General features: G+C 37.2%; 3 protein-coding genes across 9 annotated transcripts; 2 read left to right on the top strand and 1 right to left on the bottom strand.

Moving 5' to 3' along the window:
* The first annotated feature begins 359 nt into the window (after positions 1–359).
* Positions 360–8,412, top strand: LOC113868749 (copper methylamine oxidase-like). 5 transcript variants are annotated; one of them, XM_027504603.1, is made up of 13 exons: positions 437–608; positions 695–817; positions 1,816–1,925; positions 2,070–2,375; positions 3,253–3,365; positions 3,466–3,796; positions 3,878–4,093; positions 4,190–4,426; positions 4,892–5,077; positions 6,033–6,173; positions 6,616–6,884; positions 7,669–7,750; positions 8,062–8,402. In XM_027504603.1, exons 1-13 carry the CDS (start codon positions 575–577, stop codon positions 8,182–8,184), a joined length of 2,271 nt encoding a protein of 756 aa, XP_027360404.1. In that variant the 5' UTR covers positions 437–574; the 3' UTR covers positions 8,185–8,402. The 5 variants fall into 5 exon arrangements, with proteins under 5 accessions (XP_027360406.1, XP_027360405.1, XP_027360403.1 ...); XM_027504604.1 differs by having other exon boundaries at positions 361–817; positions 3,878–4,067; positions 4,293–4,426; positions 8,062–8,378; XM_027504602.1 differs by having other exon boundaries at positions 370–817.
* Positions 8,413–11,188: 2,776 nt separating this feature from the next.
* LOC113869144 (ARM REPEAT PROTEIN INTERACTING WITH ABF2) lies at positions 11,189–14,806 on the top strand. 3 transcript variants are annotated; one of them, XM_027505316.1, is made up of 3 exons: positions 11,189–13,789; positions 13,885–13,948; positions 14,282–14,806. In XM_027505316.1, exon 1 carries the CDS (start codon positions 11,429–11,431, stop codon positions 13,292–13,294), a length of 1,866 nt encoding a protein of 621 aa, XP_027361117.1. In that variant the 5' UTR covers positions 11,189–11,428; the 3' UTR covers positions 13,295–13,789; positions 13,885–13,948; positions 14,282–14,806. The 3 variants fall into 3 exon arrangements, with proteins under 3 accessions (XP_027361117.1, XP_027361119.1, XP_027361118.1); XM_027505318.1 differs by lacking the exons at positions 13,885–13,948; positions 14,282–14,806 and having other exon boundaries at positions 11,236–12,148; positions 12,395–13,513; XM_027505317.1 differs by lacking the exons at positions 13,885–13,948; positions 14,282–14,806 and having other exon boundaries at positions 11,236–12,950; positions 13,041–13,487.
* A 478-nt stretch (positions 14,807–15,284) lies between these two features.
* LOC113869344 (F-box protein At1g70590) lies at positions 15,285–17,615 on the bottom strand. The gene is made up of 4 exons (XM_027505630.1): positions 17,046–17,615; positions 16,707–16,840; positions 16,326–16,508; positions 15,285–15,861 (listed from the first exon to the last, which is right to left on the bottom strand). Exons 1-4 carry the CDS (start codon positions 17,551–17,553, stop codon positions 15,697–15,699), a joined length of 990 nt encoding a protein of 329 aa, XP_027361431.1. The 5' UTR covers positions 17,554–17,615; the 3' UTR covers positions 15,285–15,696.

Here is a 17,615-nt window from a genome sequence, read left to right as displayed (position 1 = left end):
TAACTTTTTATTAAAAATTATAAAAAAAAGGTGTAGTTGCCTTTGTAAATAATTTGTTTTACCTTCAATGCCTTTGAATTTTTTGTTATATCTGTTAAATTTTTTTGAATAATATTAATTATTATTTTTTAATAAGCCCACAAAAAGTTAAATAAAATATTATTAATAATGCTTGACGAAAATAAAATCTCCCTCCAAGTCTCAACTCACCTTGTTACACACTTACACGTTCCACATCGGTGGACGTGTTTATGAATACGAGGAAGTCGTCTCATTAGTGGCTGAATGCTGAGTGGTGCTGACTCACCACAATGTCCGAAAAAGCGCAATGCCAGTTTTCTGTGAAAATAAAAAAAAACGGATAACGTTACCGAACGCACTTTGACTTTCAATTGCTTTCAATGTTAATGGAAAAACAATAGTTAGTGAGCGACCCCTCTTCATTCTGATTCATTCTATCTAAAGACTAAAACTAAAACACCATCTTCATCTTCAGCAGCACTCGAGCTTCTTCTTCTTCTTTGTGGAGGTGGCGGCGGAGAAGCGCGTTTTGAAGTGAGGCATTACTGACTGTATGTCAGTGGAATACTACAGTGGAGTTTTCTACGGTGAGCTCGCTAACCCTTTACAATGGCCACAACTCAGGAAAAAGCGACGCTCGACAATAACAACCCCAATGCTTCTTCCTCCGCAGCTCAATCTTCTCCTTCTTCTTCTTGGACTGATCCTGTCCGAAACCGACCCTCCGTCGCCACCTTGATTTCCGCCGTCGATTCCTTCTCCGATCCACCTCCCAAGACCACTTCCTCTACCAAAGGTTTATCATTTTTAAAATTTTAACTTTTTTTAAGTGTTGATTTTGGTGTTTTTACTTGTCGATCAAAGATAATGATTGTTATTATAATAAATTGATTTTGGTGTTTTTACTTGTTGATCAAAGATAATGATTGTTATTATAATAAAGAATAGGTAACTTTTATGTTGAGTTACGATTGAGTTTAAAATTTACTAATCTCATCTTTCTCTATCCTAATTAGCTAATTCAAAACGAGATTCGTGTAATTTTGACTATAATTTCCCCTTTGTGTTCTCAGCTACGAACAAGTCACCGTACTTGATAAAATACACATTTCATATTCCTTTATCCTGGGCCTAAATCTACTTTTCTTTTCTTTTTTCCTTTTTAGTCTCAATTATTATTCTTGTTTGACTTCTCCATATGTTATTAACCTACCTTTCGGGAGAACTTATTTGAATAATCTGCCATATCTGCTTTTGGTTGATACACATGTTGAGATATTTGACATTTGTACAATGTATTGCTTGTCAATTTAGAGGCTTGCGTGATGACTGTTTATGGCAGGGTGTAGTTTATGCAGTCCTTCTGTGTGTGTAGTTGGAGAGGAACATTTATTTTTTAAAGGTTGTTTCCTTACCCCAAATTTTGATCTGGGATAGAGTCACGTCTTTGACTTCTCCTAAGTGATCTGCTCACAGCTGCCTCAACGATGTTGCTAACATGGATTTGCAGAGAGATTCGGAAGTGTTGCTCATTTTAAAGATATAAAATCAATCTTATGTCCTCTCCTAAAATCTTAAGCTGTTAGTGTTGGGTGAAGACACATAATTGGTTTTATACCTTGAACACTTACACACTTCTCTTCTTTCCTTATTTTTCTTGAATTTTTTGTATTTAATCTTTTCTGATTCAAAGGATTTATTACCCTGATATCCTCTCCCTGGTTTTTCTTTGTTGTTATTGATAAAATTTCTTCTTCTATCAAAAATATTTGTTGTGCTTACTTGCTGGCACAGGTATCCCAGTCATGATGAGAGCTCAAACATGCCACCCTTTGGATCCACTATCTGCTGCTGAAATATCAGTAGCTGTAGCTACAGTTCGGGCAGCTGGGGCAACCCCTGAGGTAGATTGCTCCATTTTTTTTTTCACTGTAGACTGAGCTTAAATTTATTATTAAGTAATGGTTATGTTATTGTTAGACATTGTTTGTAACTTCTCGAATTCCTTATGTTTGCATGTTGATGAAAATATTTGATTATCTTGTTAGGTGAGGGATAGCATGCGCTTTGTTGAAGTAGTCTTGGAAGAACCAGATAAGCAAGTTGTGGCATTAGCAGATGCATATTTCTTCCCTCCTTTCCAGCCATCATTACTCCCCAGGACTAAAGGAGGACCTGTGATTCCTACTAAACTTCCCCTAAGAACAGCGCGATTAGTTGTTTACAACAAGAGGTCAAATGAGACAAGCATATGGATTGTTGAACTTAGAGAAGTTCATGCTGCAACTCGAGGTGGCCACCATAGAGGCAAAGTAATTTCTTCCAAAGTTGTTCCAAATATTCAGCCTCCAATGGTAAATATATACTACTTGATTTTATACTTTCATAAAATCATGCTGCTATTAGGATTTGTAGAGTCTTTGCTATCCCCATTCTTATTTATACTTGCTGATAACTGCAACCTTTTTATTTTGGAATTCATGCGACACATTTTTTTTCTTCTTTCTTTCCTAATTTAAATGCCTTTTGCTAAAACTTGCATATAAACATTTAGAATGGAAGTCACAAGTCTAACAAACAGTAGTAGTTCTTTATGATCTTTATAAGCCAGTGGCGCAATATATTTTTGTTTTACATTTCTTAGTGGTGAGTTCACCTTTCAGAATCTAAATGATTTTGTAATACTTATGTGGAGAGCTTAGATAATCAGAATCAGTGCCAAGATGGCCAACGCTGATGGTTCTTTATCAGTCATATAGTCTTAAGTTGTTAGAACTATTTTTTGTTTTAATATAACTATGTTTGAAATTAATCATCATCGTGTGTCTCATGTGAAAATGATTTCTGTTGACAGAGAGAATTATTGAGAGGAATAGTGTGTTAGGCTACACAGTACACAGATCTTTTGGTATTTGTTGATAGATATATAATCAATTAGGTAATAATCTAAGCTGACTATAAACCTAATCTTTAGCCTAGTAATCAGTAATTGATTATCCTAATAAATTATTGATGTAGTTGACTGTATATTCTATTAAAAAATGATGAAGTTATAATCTAAATGTAATACTCCTAACAGATTTATTGTACCCCATACATGCAGCTAAATAAACGTGTTCAGAACAATACTGTAAAATGAAAAATTAGTGCAACTACCACATAACCTGTTACTCTTTATATCTACTAGTTTCAAATCGACATAGATTTGTGTTATTCACTCCATACAAACAGGATGCTGTGGAGTATGCAGAATGTGAAGCCGTTGTGAAGGACTTCCCTCCATTTCGAGAAGCAATGAAGAGAAGAGGGATTGAAGACATGGACCTTGTAATGGTCGATGCTTGGTTAGTTGGTCATTTGAAATGATTTGAAGACATTTTATAAGAATTTATTTCATAATTATCTTGTTTTCTCTAATATGTAATAAGGTGCTGAAACTTACAGGTGTGCTGGATATCATGGTGAAGCAGATGCTCCTAGCCGCAGGCTTGCTAAACCTCTAATCTTCTGTAGAACTGAGAGTGACTGTCCCATGGAAAATGGCTATGCTCGTCCAGTTGAAGGAATCCATATTCTTGTTGATATGCAAAATATGGTTATTCTTGAGTTTGAAGACCGTAAACTGATCCCCCTCCCACCTGCTGATCCATTAAGAAATTATACTTCCGGTGAAACCCGGGGAGGAGTTGATAGAAGTGATGTGAAATCGTTACAGATTATTCAGCCTGAAGGTCCAAGTTTTCGTGTCAATGGACATTTCATTCAATGGCAGAAGGTGATATTTTTTTTCTGTACTATTTCTAGAAACTAATTCATAGAGACCTGTAAACTTTTTAATGTAATTCTTTTTTTGCAGTGGAACTTTCGTATTGGTTTCACTTCTAGGGAGGGTTTAGTTATTTATTCAGTAGCCTATATTGATGGAAGTCGAGGGAGAAGGCCAGTGGCCCACAGATTGAGTTTTGTTGAGATGGTGGTCCCTTATGGAGATCCAAATGATCCTCACTACAGGAAGAATGCTTTTGATGCTGGAGAAGATGGCCTGGGTAAAAATGCTCATTCTCTCAAGAAGGTTAGGGCATTTACTTTTTATCCAGTCTCATAAATTCCTCTTCTTTCTCAATGTAGATGAAATTAAAATTTGTTTTGCAAAGTGGAATTATTGCAGGGTTATGATTGTTTAGGGTATATCAAATACTTTGATGCTCATTTCACAAACTTTAATGGTGGCGTTGAAACAATAGAGAATTGTGTTTGCTTGCATGAAGAAGATCATGGTATTTTATGGAAGCATCAGGATTGGAGAACAGGTTTGGCTGAAGTTCGACGGTCTAGAAGGCTGACAGTATCTTTTATATGTACTGTGGCCAACTACGAGTATGGATTTTTCTGGCACTTTTATCAGGCAAGTTATTGTCTAGATTCATTTATCTGAGTCTGGTAAGATTGGTTGAATTGCAACCCTGGTTGAGACATAGTGATATAAATTTTTAAAATTTAATGCATACAAATAGATGTCTCAGTTATTAAATGTGAGTAGAGTGTATTGGAATGGATTCAAAGTGAGGCTTCTGCATTGTATCCTAGCAGCTAAACCAGAAAGAAAGGAAGATTGGTCTCATTTCTTACAACATCATATTATACTGCAGATCAATTATTTCATCTTTACTGGATGATTATGAAGTCTATTATTTCACTTATTATTTGATTTTTGTTGCTATATTTTGCTCAATAATCTGATTCTGTAATGTTTATCCTACCTCTTTCCCCAGGCAAGGCTTTGTGGTTGATTTCAATGTTCAAAGTTTGAACATAAGCATATTAATTGGTTGTCTCTCTGATTCTGTATTTTCCCTTTTCTACTTTTCAGGATGGAAAAATAGAAGCTGAGGTTAAGCTCACAGGAATTCTTAGCTTAGGAGCATTGCAACCAGGTGAAACTCGAAAATACGGCACGACTATTGCTCCTGGATTATATGCGCCTGTTCACCAACACTTTTTTGTTGCTCGTATGGACATGGCTGTTGATTGCAAGCCTGGTGAAGCATTTAATCAGGTCAGTCTGCAACTATACTTTTCATTTGCCAGGGTCTTCAATGTTGAAGTCCGAAGGACTATTTTGGTAGACTCATACTTCAATATTTTGAGTCAGTGTAAGATTGTTTCCCATCTCAATTTCTATTTTTAGGAAAGAAAATTGCATGCAAATCTACAATTATGTTGCTTGCTTTCTGCAACGGAAGGATAAGCATTGGAATGAATTATGTTTTGAAGAATACCAAATATTAAGTGCTAATTTGTTTCGAAGTTGAGCATAGTTGATATTGATAAAATTATTTTTCAATCATCAAACATAATTGGAAAGTGTGCCCAAATTAATATTACTTATAGATTTTTCATCGGATTGTGTGTCATGGTGGGAGGATGTGATTCTGGGATGTTTCTCAAATAGACATTATAGGCTTAGTTTGGATAAACCTTTTCATAAACACTTATGATAGAAAAAAGGTAAAATGATTCATTTTCTTACAAATTAAAATCAAACAATGCATTTTAGCTTATAAAGAAATTAGAGGAGAGAGCTTCTAAAAACTAAATTAGTTGATTTTAACTTATAAGAAAAGTCTGATTCATTTTTTGCCTCTTTATTTCTGTTCTTCGTAAGTGTTTTAAGAAGTTTATCTGAACTGAACTATAATAGTATTTCTTTTGATAATGTCATATTAAGTATTAATTAAATAACATGATCGACAGCCACCCAAGGATGTATGAAGTTATGAGACTTTTTTTTTTACTTTCCTTCATTTCTATTCATTTTCCATGTTTAACTTCTGCTTTTATAACTTAAATAGTCCATTCTATGGTTTCCATTTCAAAAAAAAAAATATGTATAAATAGTCTTCCACTTCCATCACTAAGCTACAAATTTCATTGCCAATATGTTTTCACAATTCACAAATAATATGACAAAATAGTAACACAGTAACAGAGTCCTCCTTCTCTCTCTCCAGGTTGTTGAGGTGGATGTTAAAGTTGAGGATCCAGGAAAGGATAATGTTCACAACAATGCATTTTATGCTGAGGAAAAAGTGCTTAAATCAGAATTAGAAGCAATGCGTGATTGTAATCCTTTATCTGCTCGGCATTGGATTGTAAGTTCTTTTTCTGAAACTGACGCATGATGTTTTTGCCACATGTGTATAAAATTTATATACCTAAATCAACTAATTCCGATGTTAAAGGTTTTGATTATGAGATTGTATGTTTTAGCCATTGTTATTGAAGATTGCAAGGTACTAGCACCCATGGGCTCTGTATTGTATTATTGTCATAAGATAGGCAATTAATTGGCCATAAGTTTCCTAGTAGGTCTATATCGATTCCAGTTGTTAGTCCAGGAGCCTTAATATAGGTTTTGAACCATTAATCTGTATTGACTTATGTTTTCCAGTTAATACTGTTTTTCTTCTACCTTCTCAGTTTTCAACTTTTCCAAATGCATATTTCCTACCAGCTACCAGCATATTCTTTGTTTCTGTAGTTATGTTTCTCAAAGCTGGGATTGTTTACTTGTTAAAAAACACTCTTTATTAGGTTAGGAACACAAGGACCGTAAACCGAACAGGGCAGCTAACAGGATACAAGCTAGTACCTGGTTCAAATTGTTTACCTTTGGCTGGTTCAGAGGCCAAGTTTCTGAGGAGAGCAGCTTTCTTGAAGCACAATCTTTGGGTGACGCCTTATGCTCCTGACGAAATGCATCCGGGAGGAGAGTTCCCTAATCAAAATCCACGTGTTGGAGAGGGTTTGGCTACTTGGGTTCAGCAAAATAGATCACTGGAGGAAGCTGATATAGTTCTTTGGTTAGTTCACTTTATTCTATCACTGTGAGAGTTGATATAGAATTTGCACTTGTTCTCAAGTATGTAGGCTTGCTTTATCTATTGCGCTCCAGCACATCCCATCCACATTTAGGGACAACAATTTTCCCCATCATCTAGGGATCCTCTTGCAGACTGCCTCATTTGGGCCCTCAAATTCGTGGATTATTTCCCACAAGGATGGGGGACAAAAGTCACTGAAATTCCTCCAAAGCAAATTTGGGGACGGAGATGGGGGTGGGGGTCCCTACATATATAAATGATAAAATTATTCTCAATTTTACGTACATGTAGACACAAATGACTTTTTAGTCTTTTTCTTGATAATTAATATATAAATGTATTTTTGATCTATTCCTTAATATAATTAATTTTTTGACAATTTAGAATTTGTTAAAATAGACAATGTTGTTGAATACAGCTTTTTTTTTTTTTTGATGATTTACTATTATTATTTTTTACAATGTTATTGTTGGGGGAACTCCACGAGGCATAGGGGAATCAGGGAGGACAATTATCACCAGGTGGGGAATGGGGATAAGGGAATGATTAGGAGGTTGGGGAGGCATTTCCAACCTGGGTGGATGCCATCCCTATGCACACTTCAATTGTTCCATTTGACTCTTGAATACGCAGTAAAAATTATCATAAGTTGCTGAGATGGAATGGTTGACATAAGACATCGATGACTGATAATTGTACTCTGAGCTTTTGTTATGCTTATTCATTCTTTGTACATGCTATCTGATTTGGTGAAATATTCCAGGTACGTATTCGGTGTGACATACATTCCACGATTGGAAGACTGGCCAGTTATGCCAGTGGAACGCATTGGTTTTATGCTTATGGTATTCCACTCAAAGTTAGCTTATTTCATTGTCGTTCTTTCTGTGCAAATTTCAAATGAGATTCATACTGAACTATGTTGACATCTTCGTGATATATCACATTACTCTCCTACGTTTTGAGTGCAATGTAGTTCAATATGAATCTCATTTGAAGCCCTCTTATCCTAAATTGTTAAAAAAATTAGCATTAAATCTTTGGGAGCAATTTCAGTAGCATCCGTGGAACCAACGAAGTTGTATGCTTGGAAACAAACTGATAATTTTCTGTTCATAGCGTTGGAATTCATTTCGTTCTGCTATTCATGATGCAGCCACATGGGTTTTTCAATTGCTCCCCAGCTATAGATGTTCCCCCAAGTGCAGGTGATTTGGATGATAAAGAGAATGGGATGTCTGCGAAGCCTATTCAGAATGGGGTGATTGCTAAGCTCTGAAAAGGGACCAAAAAGTAGAGACAATTGATTATGTTTATTGAAGGGAGTGCATCGATTATAATTTAATTTGTTAATTGTGATGTTTTTTGTGGTCCACATGGATATATAAGAATAGCTATTTAGGTGACGCTTGTGATGTACTTGGAAAATGATAATGCATTATTGCTTCTCTAAATTGATCCAACTTTCCTTTTCTAACGGAGTGGAGTGTGTTGGATTACAGTAAATCAGTGTATTATATGTTTGCTCTTCGTAGAATTCATTTTCATATATTCACATTACTTTAGTACAATTCCGAACCCTTCCAAACGATGGCCCATAATCAGAAAATCCGTGAGATTCCTACCCATCTTGAGCTGGTATGATGATTATGATGACTCAAGGATCGTCGAATTAGGGAACAGACGTGTAGTTTAAGGCTCATTTAGTAGCTAAGCTAATTGATATAGCAAATAATTTTATTTGATTTGATGACCTTTGCAGCTGCTTTAATTAATTGATATAGAGATTTCAGTTAGCCGTCATAAACATTACCTCGTTAACAATAACATTGTCTCAAGTCTCCACCACTTAGCAGTTATTTTAAAATTTTGAATAAATTATTGACACCAAACGTCACTACACTTAATAATATTTTTTTAATGTTGTATAAAAAATGCTTTTTACTGTTAATATTTAGTTTATGAAAGAAGTTATTGTCCATTCATATAAATTATCATACTAAACACATGCTTTTTTAATCGTAAATAATGATTTTTTTTTTGCATTATATGAGTATTATTAAATTAAGTTAAAATTGTAAATAATTAATTAAATATATATTGTATAAATATATTAAAATTTAACAGATATTATAATTTTTAATTATTAATAATAAATATTTTATTATATAATTATAATAATTTTTGAATTAAAATAAATTATATAATTCAAGTTTTAATTTATACCGGAATAAAAAATAATGTTAATATAGAAAAATATTAATGAGAAAAAGAACCAGCTCTTAAAAATATTTAATTTTTAAAAAAATTTCCAAACACATTTTCATTTAAAGATTCATATCTACAAATTATACATAATTTACATGTAACTAAGTTTTCTTTGTTCAACAAAAGCTGGCGAAGAAGGGGGCCACATGTGGATTTGGCATGTCGTTATTTTCATTGGCAGACTGGCATTCTTAAATTGGAAAGTTATAGATGAGCCAACTTGTGACTTGTTTGTAAGGTTTGAGAGCTTCTAGAGAAGAAGAGATGCTTCAATTTCATCCTCATTGTTGTATTGTAGTTTTGTTGTAGCATCAACCTTCACACAGGGGTAGCCACCCATTGTGCTGTGTTTGTGCCTTCCTTTTTCCATTTTGCTGCACTTCATTTGTCTCGGTTTGTGGAACAATGCCATCATTCTTTTTTCTTTAGTGCATAAAACCTTTCTTTTGTTGTTTCTATATAGTTTGGACAACCTCATTTCGTGTTTATATGTTGTTGTAGTTTATACGCATCTTATTTTTTTGAAATATACACAATTTTTATAGTAAAAAAATTGCAACTTATTATCCCATTATTTGTGAATGACACAGGAATGCATTGATATGCTAAGGAGTGACTAAAAGTAAAGAAAGAAATAGAAAATAACATGACGCAATTTAACTTAATTTAATTAGATTTCCAACCATACATTTAATCTATTTTGATGAACGTGGATTAAGGGGCTTGATTCACCATTCTATTATATTACTACTTGCCAGGAAAAAGCGAGTTGGGTATGACTTTGAAAAGACTCATTTTGTTAGGAATGTGGGTTCAAGTTACAATACGACTTCGGAGTTCAGGTCTCCCCGTGGTATATACGTTTGACCAGTCAATTAATGGGTCCAATTTGCTTTTCATTATTTTTTCTGTGGTCGTAGTTGGACAAATTTGGATTGGGAGGTGTGGAGATTCAAATTCTCGACTTCAATATTATGATAGTATCTTGGACTGGTTATTTGCGTGCTGTTTTTGTCTTTCAACATGTCCGTTTGCATGTTTGATCAAGTGTTTGGAAATTTCTATCAAGACTTCTAATATTAAATTTCAAATACAATTTTAATGTCTAAAAATAATAAAAAGATATTTGTAACATTAAACGAGACTAATTGGAAATGAGTTTATTATTTAAATAAAATATAAATGTTTATACTCGGTAAAAAATAACATTTGCGAAGAGAAAATAACTGTTTCATAATTTCTATTATAATAAAGATTATTGTTTAACCACATAAATATTAAAAATAACAAATTTTCAGATTTTTTACCTGACGTATATGATGCAGATTATAAAAATGGCACATACGTTTCTGTTTTCTTTTGTTGTTATATATATACACACAAAATACTAATACAATAATAGGAAATTATTCAGGTTTCCATTGTTTGAATTTCAAAGGAAGTATTGGTACCCTTTGTAACCATATTTAATTAGTATTTCATATAAATGTAACCAGTGACTAATAATTAATTAAAGGGTAGTGCCTTACTAAAAAATACCAATGAAAAATGATAAAATATTATCGATCAACTTGGGCAACAAGAATGCAAGAATACGGCATGCACCCATCAGCATGTATAGGAAAAGTAGAGAGAGAGAGAGAGAGCAATGAACAGTGTAATGTTTTACAGAATAAATGACAAGTTTTGTGACAGAGGTTACGTTACGTACGAGTCAATTTGACTCCACTTCGTCTTTCTTAAACCACTAATTTAGTAAAATCAAATCCCTTCGTAACACTAATTAAACCCAATCCCTTACAGGAAAAAATTAAATTGCTTGCTTGCGTTGCAATTTGCCAAAACACACAATAACCTAAAGCTAAATACTTAAATTAATCTAAAAAATGTTTCTTTGATTCCCCAAGCACCCTGAACATTAATTTGGCATTTCAACTTCTAAATTAAAGATTAAAAAAGTAAATTAATTATTCCAAATTTAATTAATAAAAGCGAAGAGAGAAGTTACTTAATTTGTCAAAAGTTGGAGTTAGGACAAACGAACATAAAAACATGCGTGGCAGAGGAAGAAGAAGAACAAATGAACAACAACGTTAACGCCCATTTCGTTTCACGACTCGGATTGTATCAGACTCAGCGTAGACTCGGTTGACTCAGTCCTCATCCGATTATCCTCCAACATCACTAGCTCCAAAAACATTCGAATCATTCAGTGATTGACTCGGCGGAAGCGACTCTGAGTCGGCGCGGCGGAGATGGCGTCGTCGTCGGAGAACCGAGTGGAGGACGAGTTATGGTCCCCGATTCAGGTGGCGGAGCGAGTTCGCTCGGCGGTTGAGGAGGTTGAGTCGTTCAAGCTCGAGTGCTCCGAAGTGTGGAAGCAGGTTGATCGTCTCCTCCAAATGCTCCGAACCCTAGTCCGCTTCGCCACCGCCACCGCCTCCGCCGCCTCGGCACCGCCGCTCTACGAGCGTCCAATCCGCCGCGTCGCCGCCGAGACCGCCAAGAATCTCGACCGCGCCCTCACTCTCGTCCGCAAGTGCAAGCGCCGGAGCATCCTCCGCCGCGTCGTCACCATCGTCAGCGCCGCCGATTTCCGCAAGGTCCTGGGCCACCTCGACACCTCCGTCGGCGACATGAAGTGGCTCCTCAGCATCCTCGACGCCGACGGCGGCGGAGGCGGAGGCGGAGGCGGAGGAATCGTGCTCTCCCTCCCTCCGATTGCCAGCAATGACCCCATTCTGGCTTGGGTATGGTCTTTTATCGCTTCCGTTCAAATGGGTCAATTGAATGATAGAATTGAAGCTGCGAATGAACTTGCTTCTTTTGCACAAGATAATGATAGGAATAAGAAGATCATAGTTGAGGAAGGTGGGGTTCCTCCTTTGTTGAAGCTTCTCAAGGAAGCTTCTTCCCCTCTTGCTCAGATTGCTGCTGCTAGTGCTTTGTGTCATTTGGCCAATGATTTGGAAAGAGTTAGAGTGATTGTGAATGAGCTTGGGGTCCCTACTGTTGTTCAGGTGCTTGCTGACTCTCCCATGAGGGTTCAGACACTTGCTGCCAATTTGGTTGCAAGGATGGCCAAGCATGACCCTGTTGCTCAGGAAGATTTCGCGAGGGAGAACGCGATCAGGCCGCTTGTAACGCTCTTGTCGTTTGATACTTTTGTGGATGATCCTATTGGGCAACTGGGTAAGCAGAGCATTCATTCAATTGTTCAGATGAATAAGGAATTGGGGAAGAGATCCGGGGGTAGGCCTAGTACTCGGCAGTTTGCAAATTCGTACTCTAATTCGTATTTGTATATGGAGGGAAGTAGCCGGGGAGGGAACCATAGGAAGGAGAGGGAGAATGAGGATCCTGATGTGAAGCTTCAGCTGAAAATTAGTTGTGCTGAGGCTTTGTGGATGCTCGCGAGAAGAAGTGTGTCCAACAGTAGGAAGATAACTGAGACCAAAGGGATGCTTTGTTTGGCTAAGATTGTTGAGAAGGAGCAAGGAGAGCTGCAGTTCAATTGCTTGATGACGATAATGGAGATAACAGCTGCGGCTGAATCCAATGCTGACCTTCGCCGGGCAGCATTTAAGACTAACTCTCCGGCTGCTAAAGCTGTTGTGGAACAGCTCTTAGGGATAATTAAAGAGGTGGACAGTCCGTCATTGCAAATTCCAGCGATGAAGTCTATTGGTTCATTGGCTAGGACATTTCCTGCTAGAGAGACTCGAGTGATTGAGCCTCTAGTAACACAGCTGAGTAATAGAAACACAGATGTAGCAGGTGAAGCAGCCGTTGCCCTTACCAAGTTTGCTTCTCCAGATAATTTCCTACATGTGGAGCATTCTAAGACAATAATTGAATTCAATGGAGTCCAAGCACTGATGAGACTGCTGAGGAGTAATGAAGTTACCCAGATGTATCATGGGCTAACTCTCCTTTGCTACCTGGCACTGCACTCTGGCAACAGTGAGTCCTTGGAACAGGCAAGGGTGTTGACGGCTCTAGAGGGTGCAGATAGAGCAGTTCTTCCTCAGCCTATAAGAGAATTGGTGTCAAGAGCAATAGTCCACCTCAATTTGTATCATGCAGGAATGAATTCTCAAAGGATATCATATTTGCCTTGACCACAAATTCAGCTACTTTTTTGACCCCGTGTTTTTGTGGGTTCATCAATATACTGTTGGGTTAGTTGCATCTGGCCAACTCTTTGGGAGAATAAGGGGGTTTTATAGGAACAAACCATACATAAGAAAATACATAAGTTTTTCAGCATAGGCTGTTTCTTCTTTCCTTTTTTCCCCTCATGAAACTTGTTAATGGGGTGACAGTTGTGCAGAGATTAATTTATTGGAGAATTAATTTAGTCATTTGATTTTGTTTTTTGTATACTTATTTTGTTCATCAAGCATGTTCTCTATATTTCATAGAAGTGCAGTGGCTTTGCAGTTAGAAGTCTATTTACCAGTATACCTATGACCAGTCTTGATTGATGGTCAACACATCCATTGTGACATTTTGTTAATTGAAATGTGCTGTATTCATCAGGGTTTGGAATTTTATGTTAACAGAAAGAACTGAATTTTTGTGAGAGCTTGTTGGGTCAGTGAAGATGATAAGGGGTAAGCATCATTCCTATATGGTAGCAGGAATCAATCATTACTCTTTACGTTCACTTATAGTATGGTGCTATATCTCATCATGTGATTTTATGCAGAGTGAACTTGTTGAAAAGCCATATATGGTGGAGTTATTTTGCAGCAGGCCTGGACTTCATATAGGTTTGTTTTCGCTCGTGAGATATTCCATCATTGTTAAAGAATGCTAGCAACATATTTTCTAACATGTCTTTTTAATATACTCTCTTACTGGTTGAAATTTATGCAGGAATTACTAAATATTAAGTGAAATCTGCATCATTTAATGCAATCCGCATGTGTTCCACTTAGTAATAATGTGTCTATAATGGTATTATGAGATGGTATAAAATTTAACTGTGCGTCTCAAAAAGTAGCTGTGCAGGTTTGTTTTCACTCAGTAAACACTGTGAAACAGTTCATTCCATATCTCCAAATAATTGTAGCATCTGAGTGTACGAAATTTCTCCTTATTAGGTTGATCCCTGGTTCTGCAAACGCGTGGCTATCAATCTTGTGGATCCTTGAATTCTTCCAGAAGCGGGCCTGTGACTTAAGAGTTGAGTTTTGAGGAGATGGCCTGATTGTCTTTGTGACGTTCTTCACAACTTTTAAATGGGCGCTCCATTATGTTGCAAAGTGCTTGTGTGCTCATTCTGTCTTTGACTCATGTAGAAAGCTCCAAATTGAAAGAACTTAGGCCTGCTCGTTTTAGTGGGCTAAATAATATTCTACAGTAAGAGACATCAGGAAATGCATTACTTCAGTGATAGAGAATGAACATGGCTAGTAATTCCTTTTTCTGAATGTTTTTTAAAAGCGGTTACGGGAGGCCCGGTTGCAACGTTGAAAAAAAAGAAAGTGTTTCTTCCTTCCTTTGTTTGTGTGCGTATTCTTTCTCCTGCCATGTGTAGAATATAGGTCATTGGAAAGTAGGTGCGTTTCATAGAGAACATGTTGGCAAAAGTATGTAATTGAAGGGGCAATAGAACCTGGCTTTACTTAAATTTCCTCCTTGTTGCATATTTCGTGCATTAATTTTCCACAAATTGTGGTTATTAAGATAAGCCGGGCCGTTGAAATTCCATTGCATGTACCCTTTTCGTGCATGAAAGAGGCTTGACGTAAATTTTGCAAGGTAAACCTTTCATGTCCACATTGCTCCTATTTGATCCGCATCCACAAAGCACCAATTCTGGTTGCAATCTCATGCTATCTTATTTCACGATGTCGATACAAAAACCAGAACTAATCATTTATGATATCCCGCTCCTTTGACTGTTTTTCCCACTTTTATTTCTGGTCCAGTTGAACAATCAAAGTCTATCTAGAAGGCAACAAGAAACAACCGGGTATTTTTCCTAAACGTCCGTAACCCAACCGGTGCTTAAACCCGATACATCATGTAAGGAGAAAAATTACATTACGCCCTAATTGTATGTCAAATAAAATAAAAACAAAATAAAACTGGATAAGGTTGATTAATTGCAGATTAGCTATGAATCATATTAGAGGTTAACTATTTCTATTGTAAAGCCAATAAGAAAACTTGGTACTTCATTATCATACATTCATCCTGTATATAGTCTAGAGTAATATGAATTTGCAATTTTCTAGACGGCCATTTATGACTAAAAATGCCCATCACACTCTACAGTTTCTACGTGGAACTTTCAATTGGTCAATAGGGCGGTTCACAAAGGACTCGTCTAGTTTTGTTTATAAATAAAGGAAAACCACTATTGTAGTCAGGATTAGTAGGCAAAGGAAGTTGCCTAATCAACTCCTGCCTTCTTTGTTTTATGCTTAGGCCTTCTTGTCTTCTTCACCTTAATGATGCAACTGATCAAGGTAATGCATTTTCTTGCTCACAAAGCAATATAAGGTTTGACTCAACTAGATGGCAAAGCACGCCAACTGTCAGCTAGATGCATGGCATGATCACGTGAAGCTGCTGAAAGCCGATGAAGAACTGCATTCTTGACATGAGTGGCGCCTTTCTCACCAGCACGAGTTGCAAGTTCCAAATATACCACAGCCTTCATCATATCTCCCTCCTGTACAGAACAAATCATACATTATCCCTCCATATCAGACAACATATTAGAACCATCCAGTAGTCAATTATGTATCATTACCATAATCCTACCAATATTTTTAGTCATTGCTGATTGCTATACCAATAATATAAACATGATCCAGACAAGAAAACCAATAAATAGAGCATTGGGCTAACTGATAAAAAAGAACGTAGAACTCCAATCGAAAAGGCAAATAACATTTTGCAAGTCAGTGTGTATGTCTACAACTATTATAATGCACTCGAAAAATAGCTGAACAGAGGTCTAGAACATAGAGAATGAAACAAAAATATATGGCAAAATTACAGACTCTAAAAAAGTGCCATGAAGTCAGGTTTTTCTCAAAGTCAGAAAAAATTCCTAAGACATACTTCATTTATTCTGTGGTAAACATTACAAAGTACAAAGGAGTAGTAGCTAATAAAGAGACAAATACTTACAGTAAAGAGGGCAAGTCCGTGCTCAAATTGAGCTTTACTATGCCCACGATCAGCAGCGCGCTTCATCCATTTTCTTGCTACTTGATGATTACGTGTCAGTCCTTCCCCAAAGGAATAGCATAAGGAGATATTATACATAGCACGGACATAACCACCTTCCGCAGCTTTCAGATACCATTTAGCCTGTTGCAGGGAAAACTTGTTAAAAGCAAAGATCAAAACATACCACCGTAAGAAAAGAACCAAAAACACCCAATATCACAAGCCAATTCTCAAACAAAGAACCAACCATATTTCCCATCCTTTAAACCCTCCCTGCAATAAATCCATCCATTCATTCATAATTAAAAGTAAGAGGACAAACAAGAACAAAGCACCAACAGCTTCTCTCATATTGCTACGGATCCCACCAACACGATGCAGACAAAGCGCAAGCTGGTACTGGGCACGAACATTCCCACCAATAGAACCTTTATATAACCATTTTAAAGCTTCCTCAGTATTTGGAGGTTCAGCTGCATATCATAGATAATACTTATCAGCATAATGTTCTTTCCCATTCTAAGCATTCATTCATTAAAAACTCTCAAATGAAAGTAACAGCATAGCCTATATTTCAAATTTTAAAAAAGTACTAATACTAAAAAGTAACAGCGTGTGATAGGTTCTCTTCCATGTTTTAATATATAAAAACAAAACTGAACTCAAAATTAGGGAAACCTTGGAGATAGGAAATTCCCAAATTGCACTGTGCAGAAGAATTTCCGAGTTCAGCAGCTTTCAGATACAATTCCACGGCCTTAGCCTTCTCCCCTCTCTCCCAGTAAATGAGACCGGCGTCCACCATGGCCAACGCGGAGCCACGACCGGCAGCTTTCATGAACGAGTCCAGAGCCTTGTCGGCGTTCGGACGGAACCCTCGCCGGCCGTGCTTAAAGCGCTTCCCCCACCGCAGAAGAACCATCGCCTCTCTAAGCGGCTGCAGCGCCTCCGACCACGACCGGCAGACCAGCGACGCCGCTCGGAGGTTGGGGTGGTCGAAGGAGGCGGCGATCTTGACGAGAACGTCGTAGGGGAGGGCGGAGAAGTCTCGGCCGGAGGGGGATGGTTGGGACGGCGGAGGGCGGGAACGGAGGCGGGTGGAGCGCGCGGCGGAGAAATGGGATGGGAAAGGGATGGAGGAGAAGGGATTGGAAGAGGAAGAACGAGGCCATGTTGAGTGCTTCATTGTGACTGTGACTGTGACTGTGAGAATGCCACAACGTCGGTGATGGATGTTATTGGTAATTC

The sequence above is a fragment of the Abrus precatorius genome, unplaced genomic scaffold, assembly GCF_003935025.1.
Source record: "Abrus precatorius isolate BTA unplaced genomic scaffold, Abrus_2018 Scaffold6, whole genome shotgun sequence".
NCBI lineage: Eukaryota > Viridiplantae > Streptophyta > Magnoliopsida > Fabales > Fabaceae > Abrus > Abrus precatorius.
This window is presented reverse-complemented; position numbering and strand designations above follow the sequence as displayed.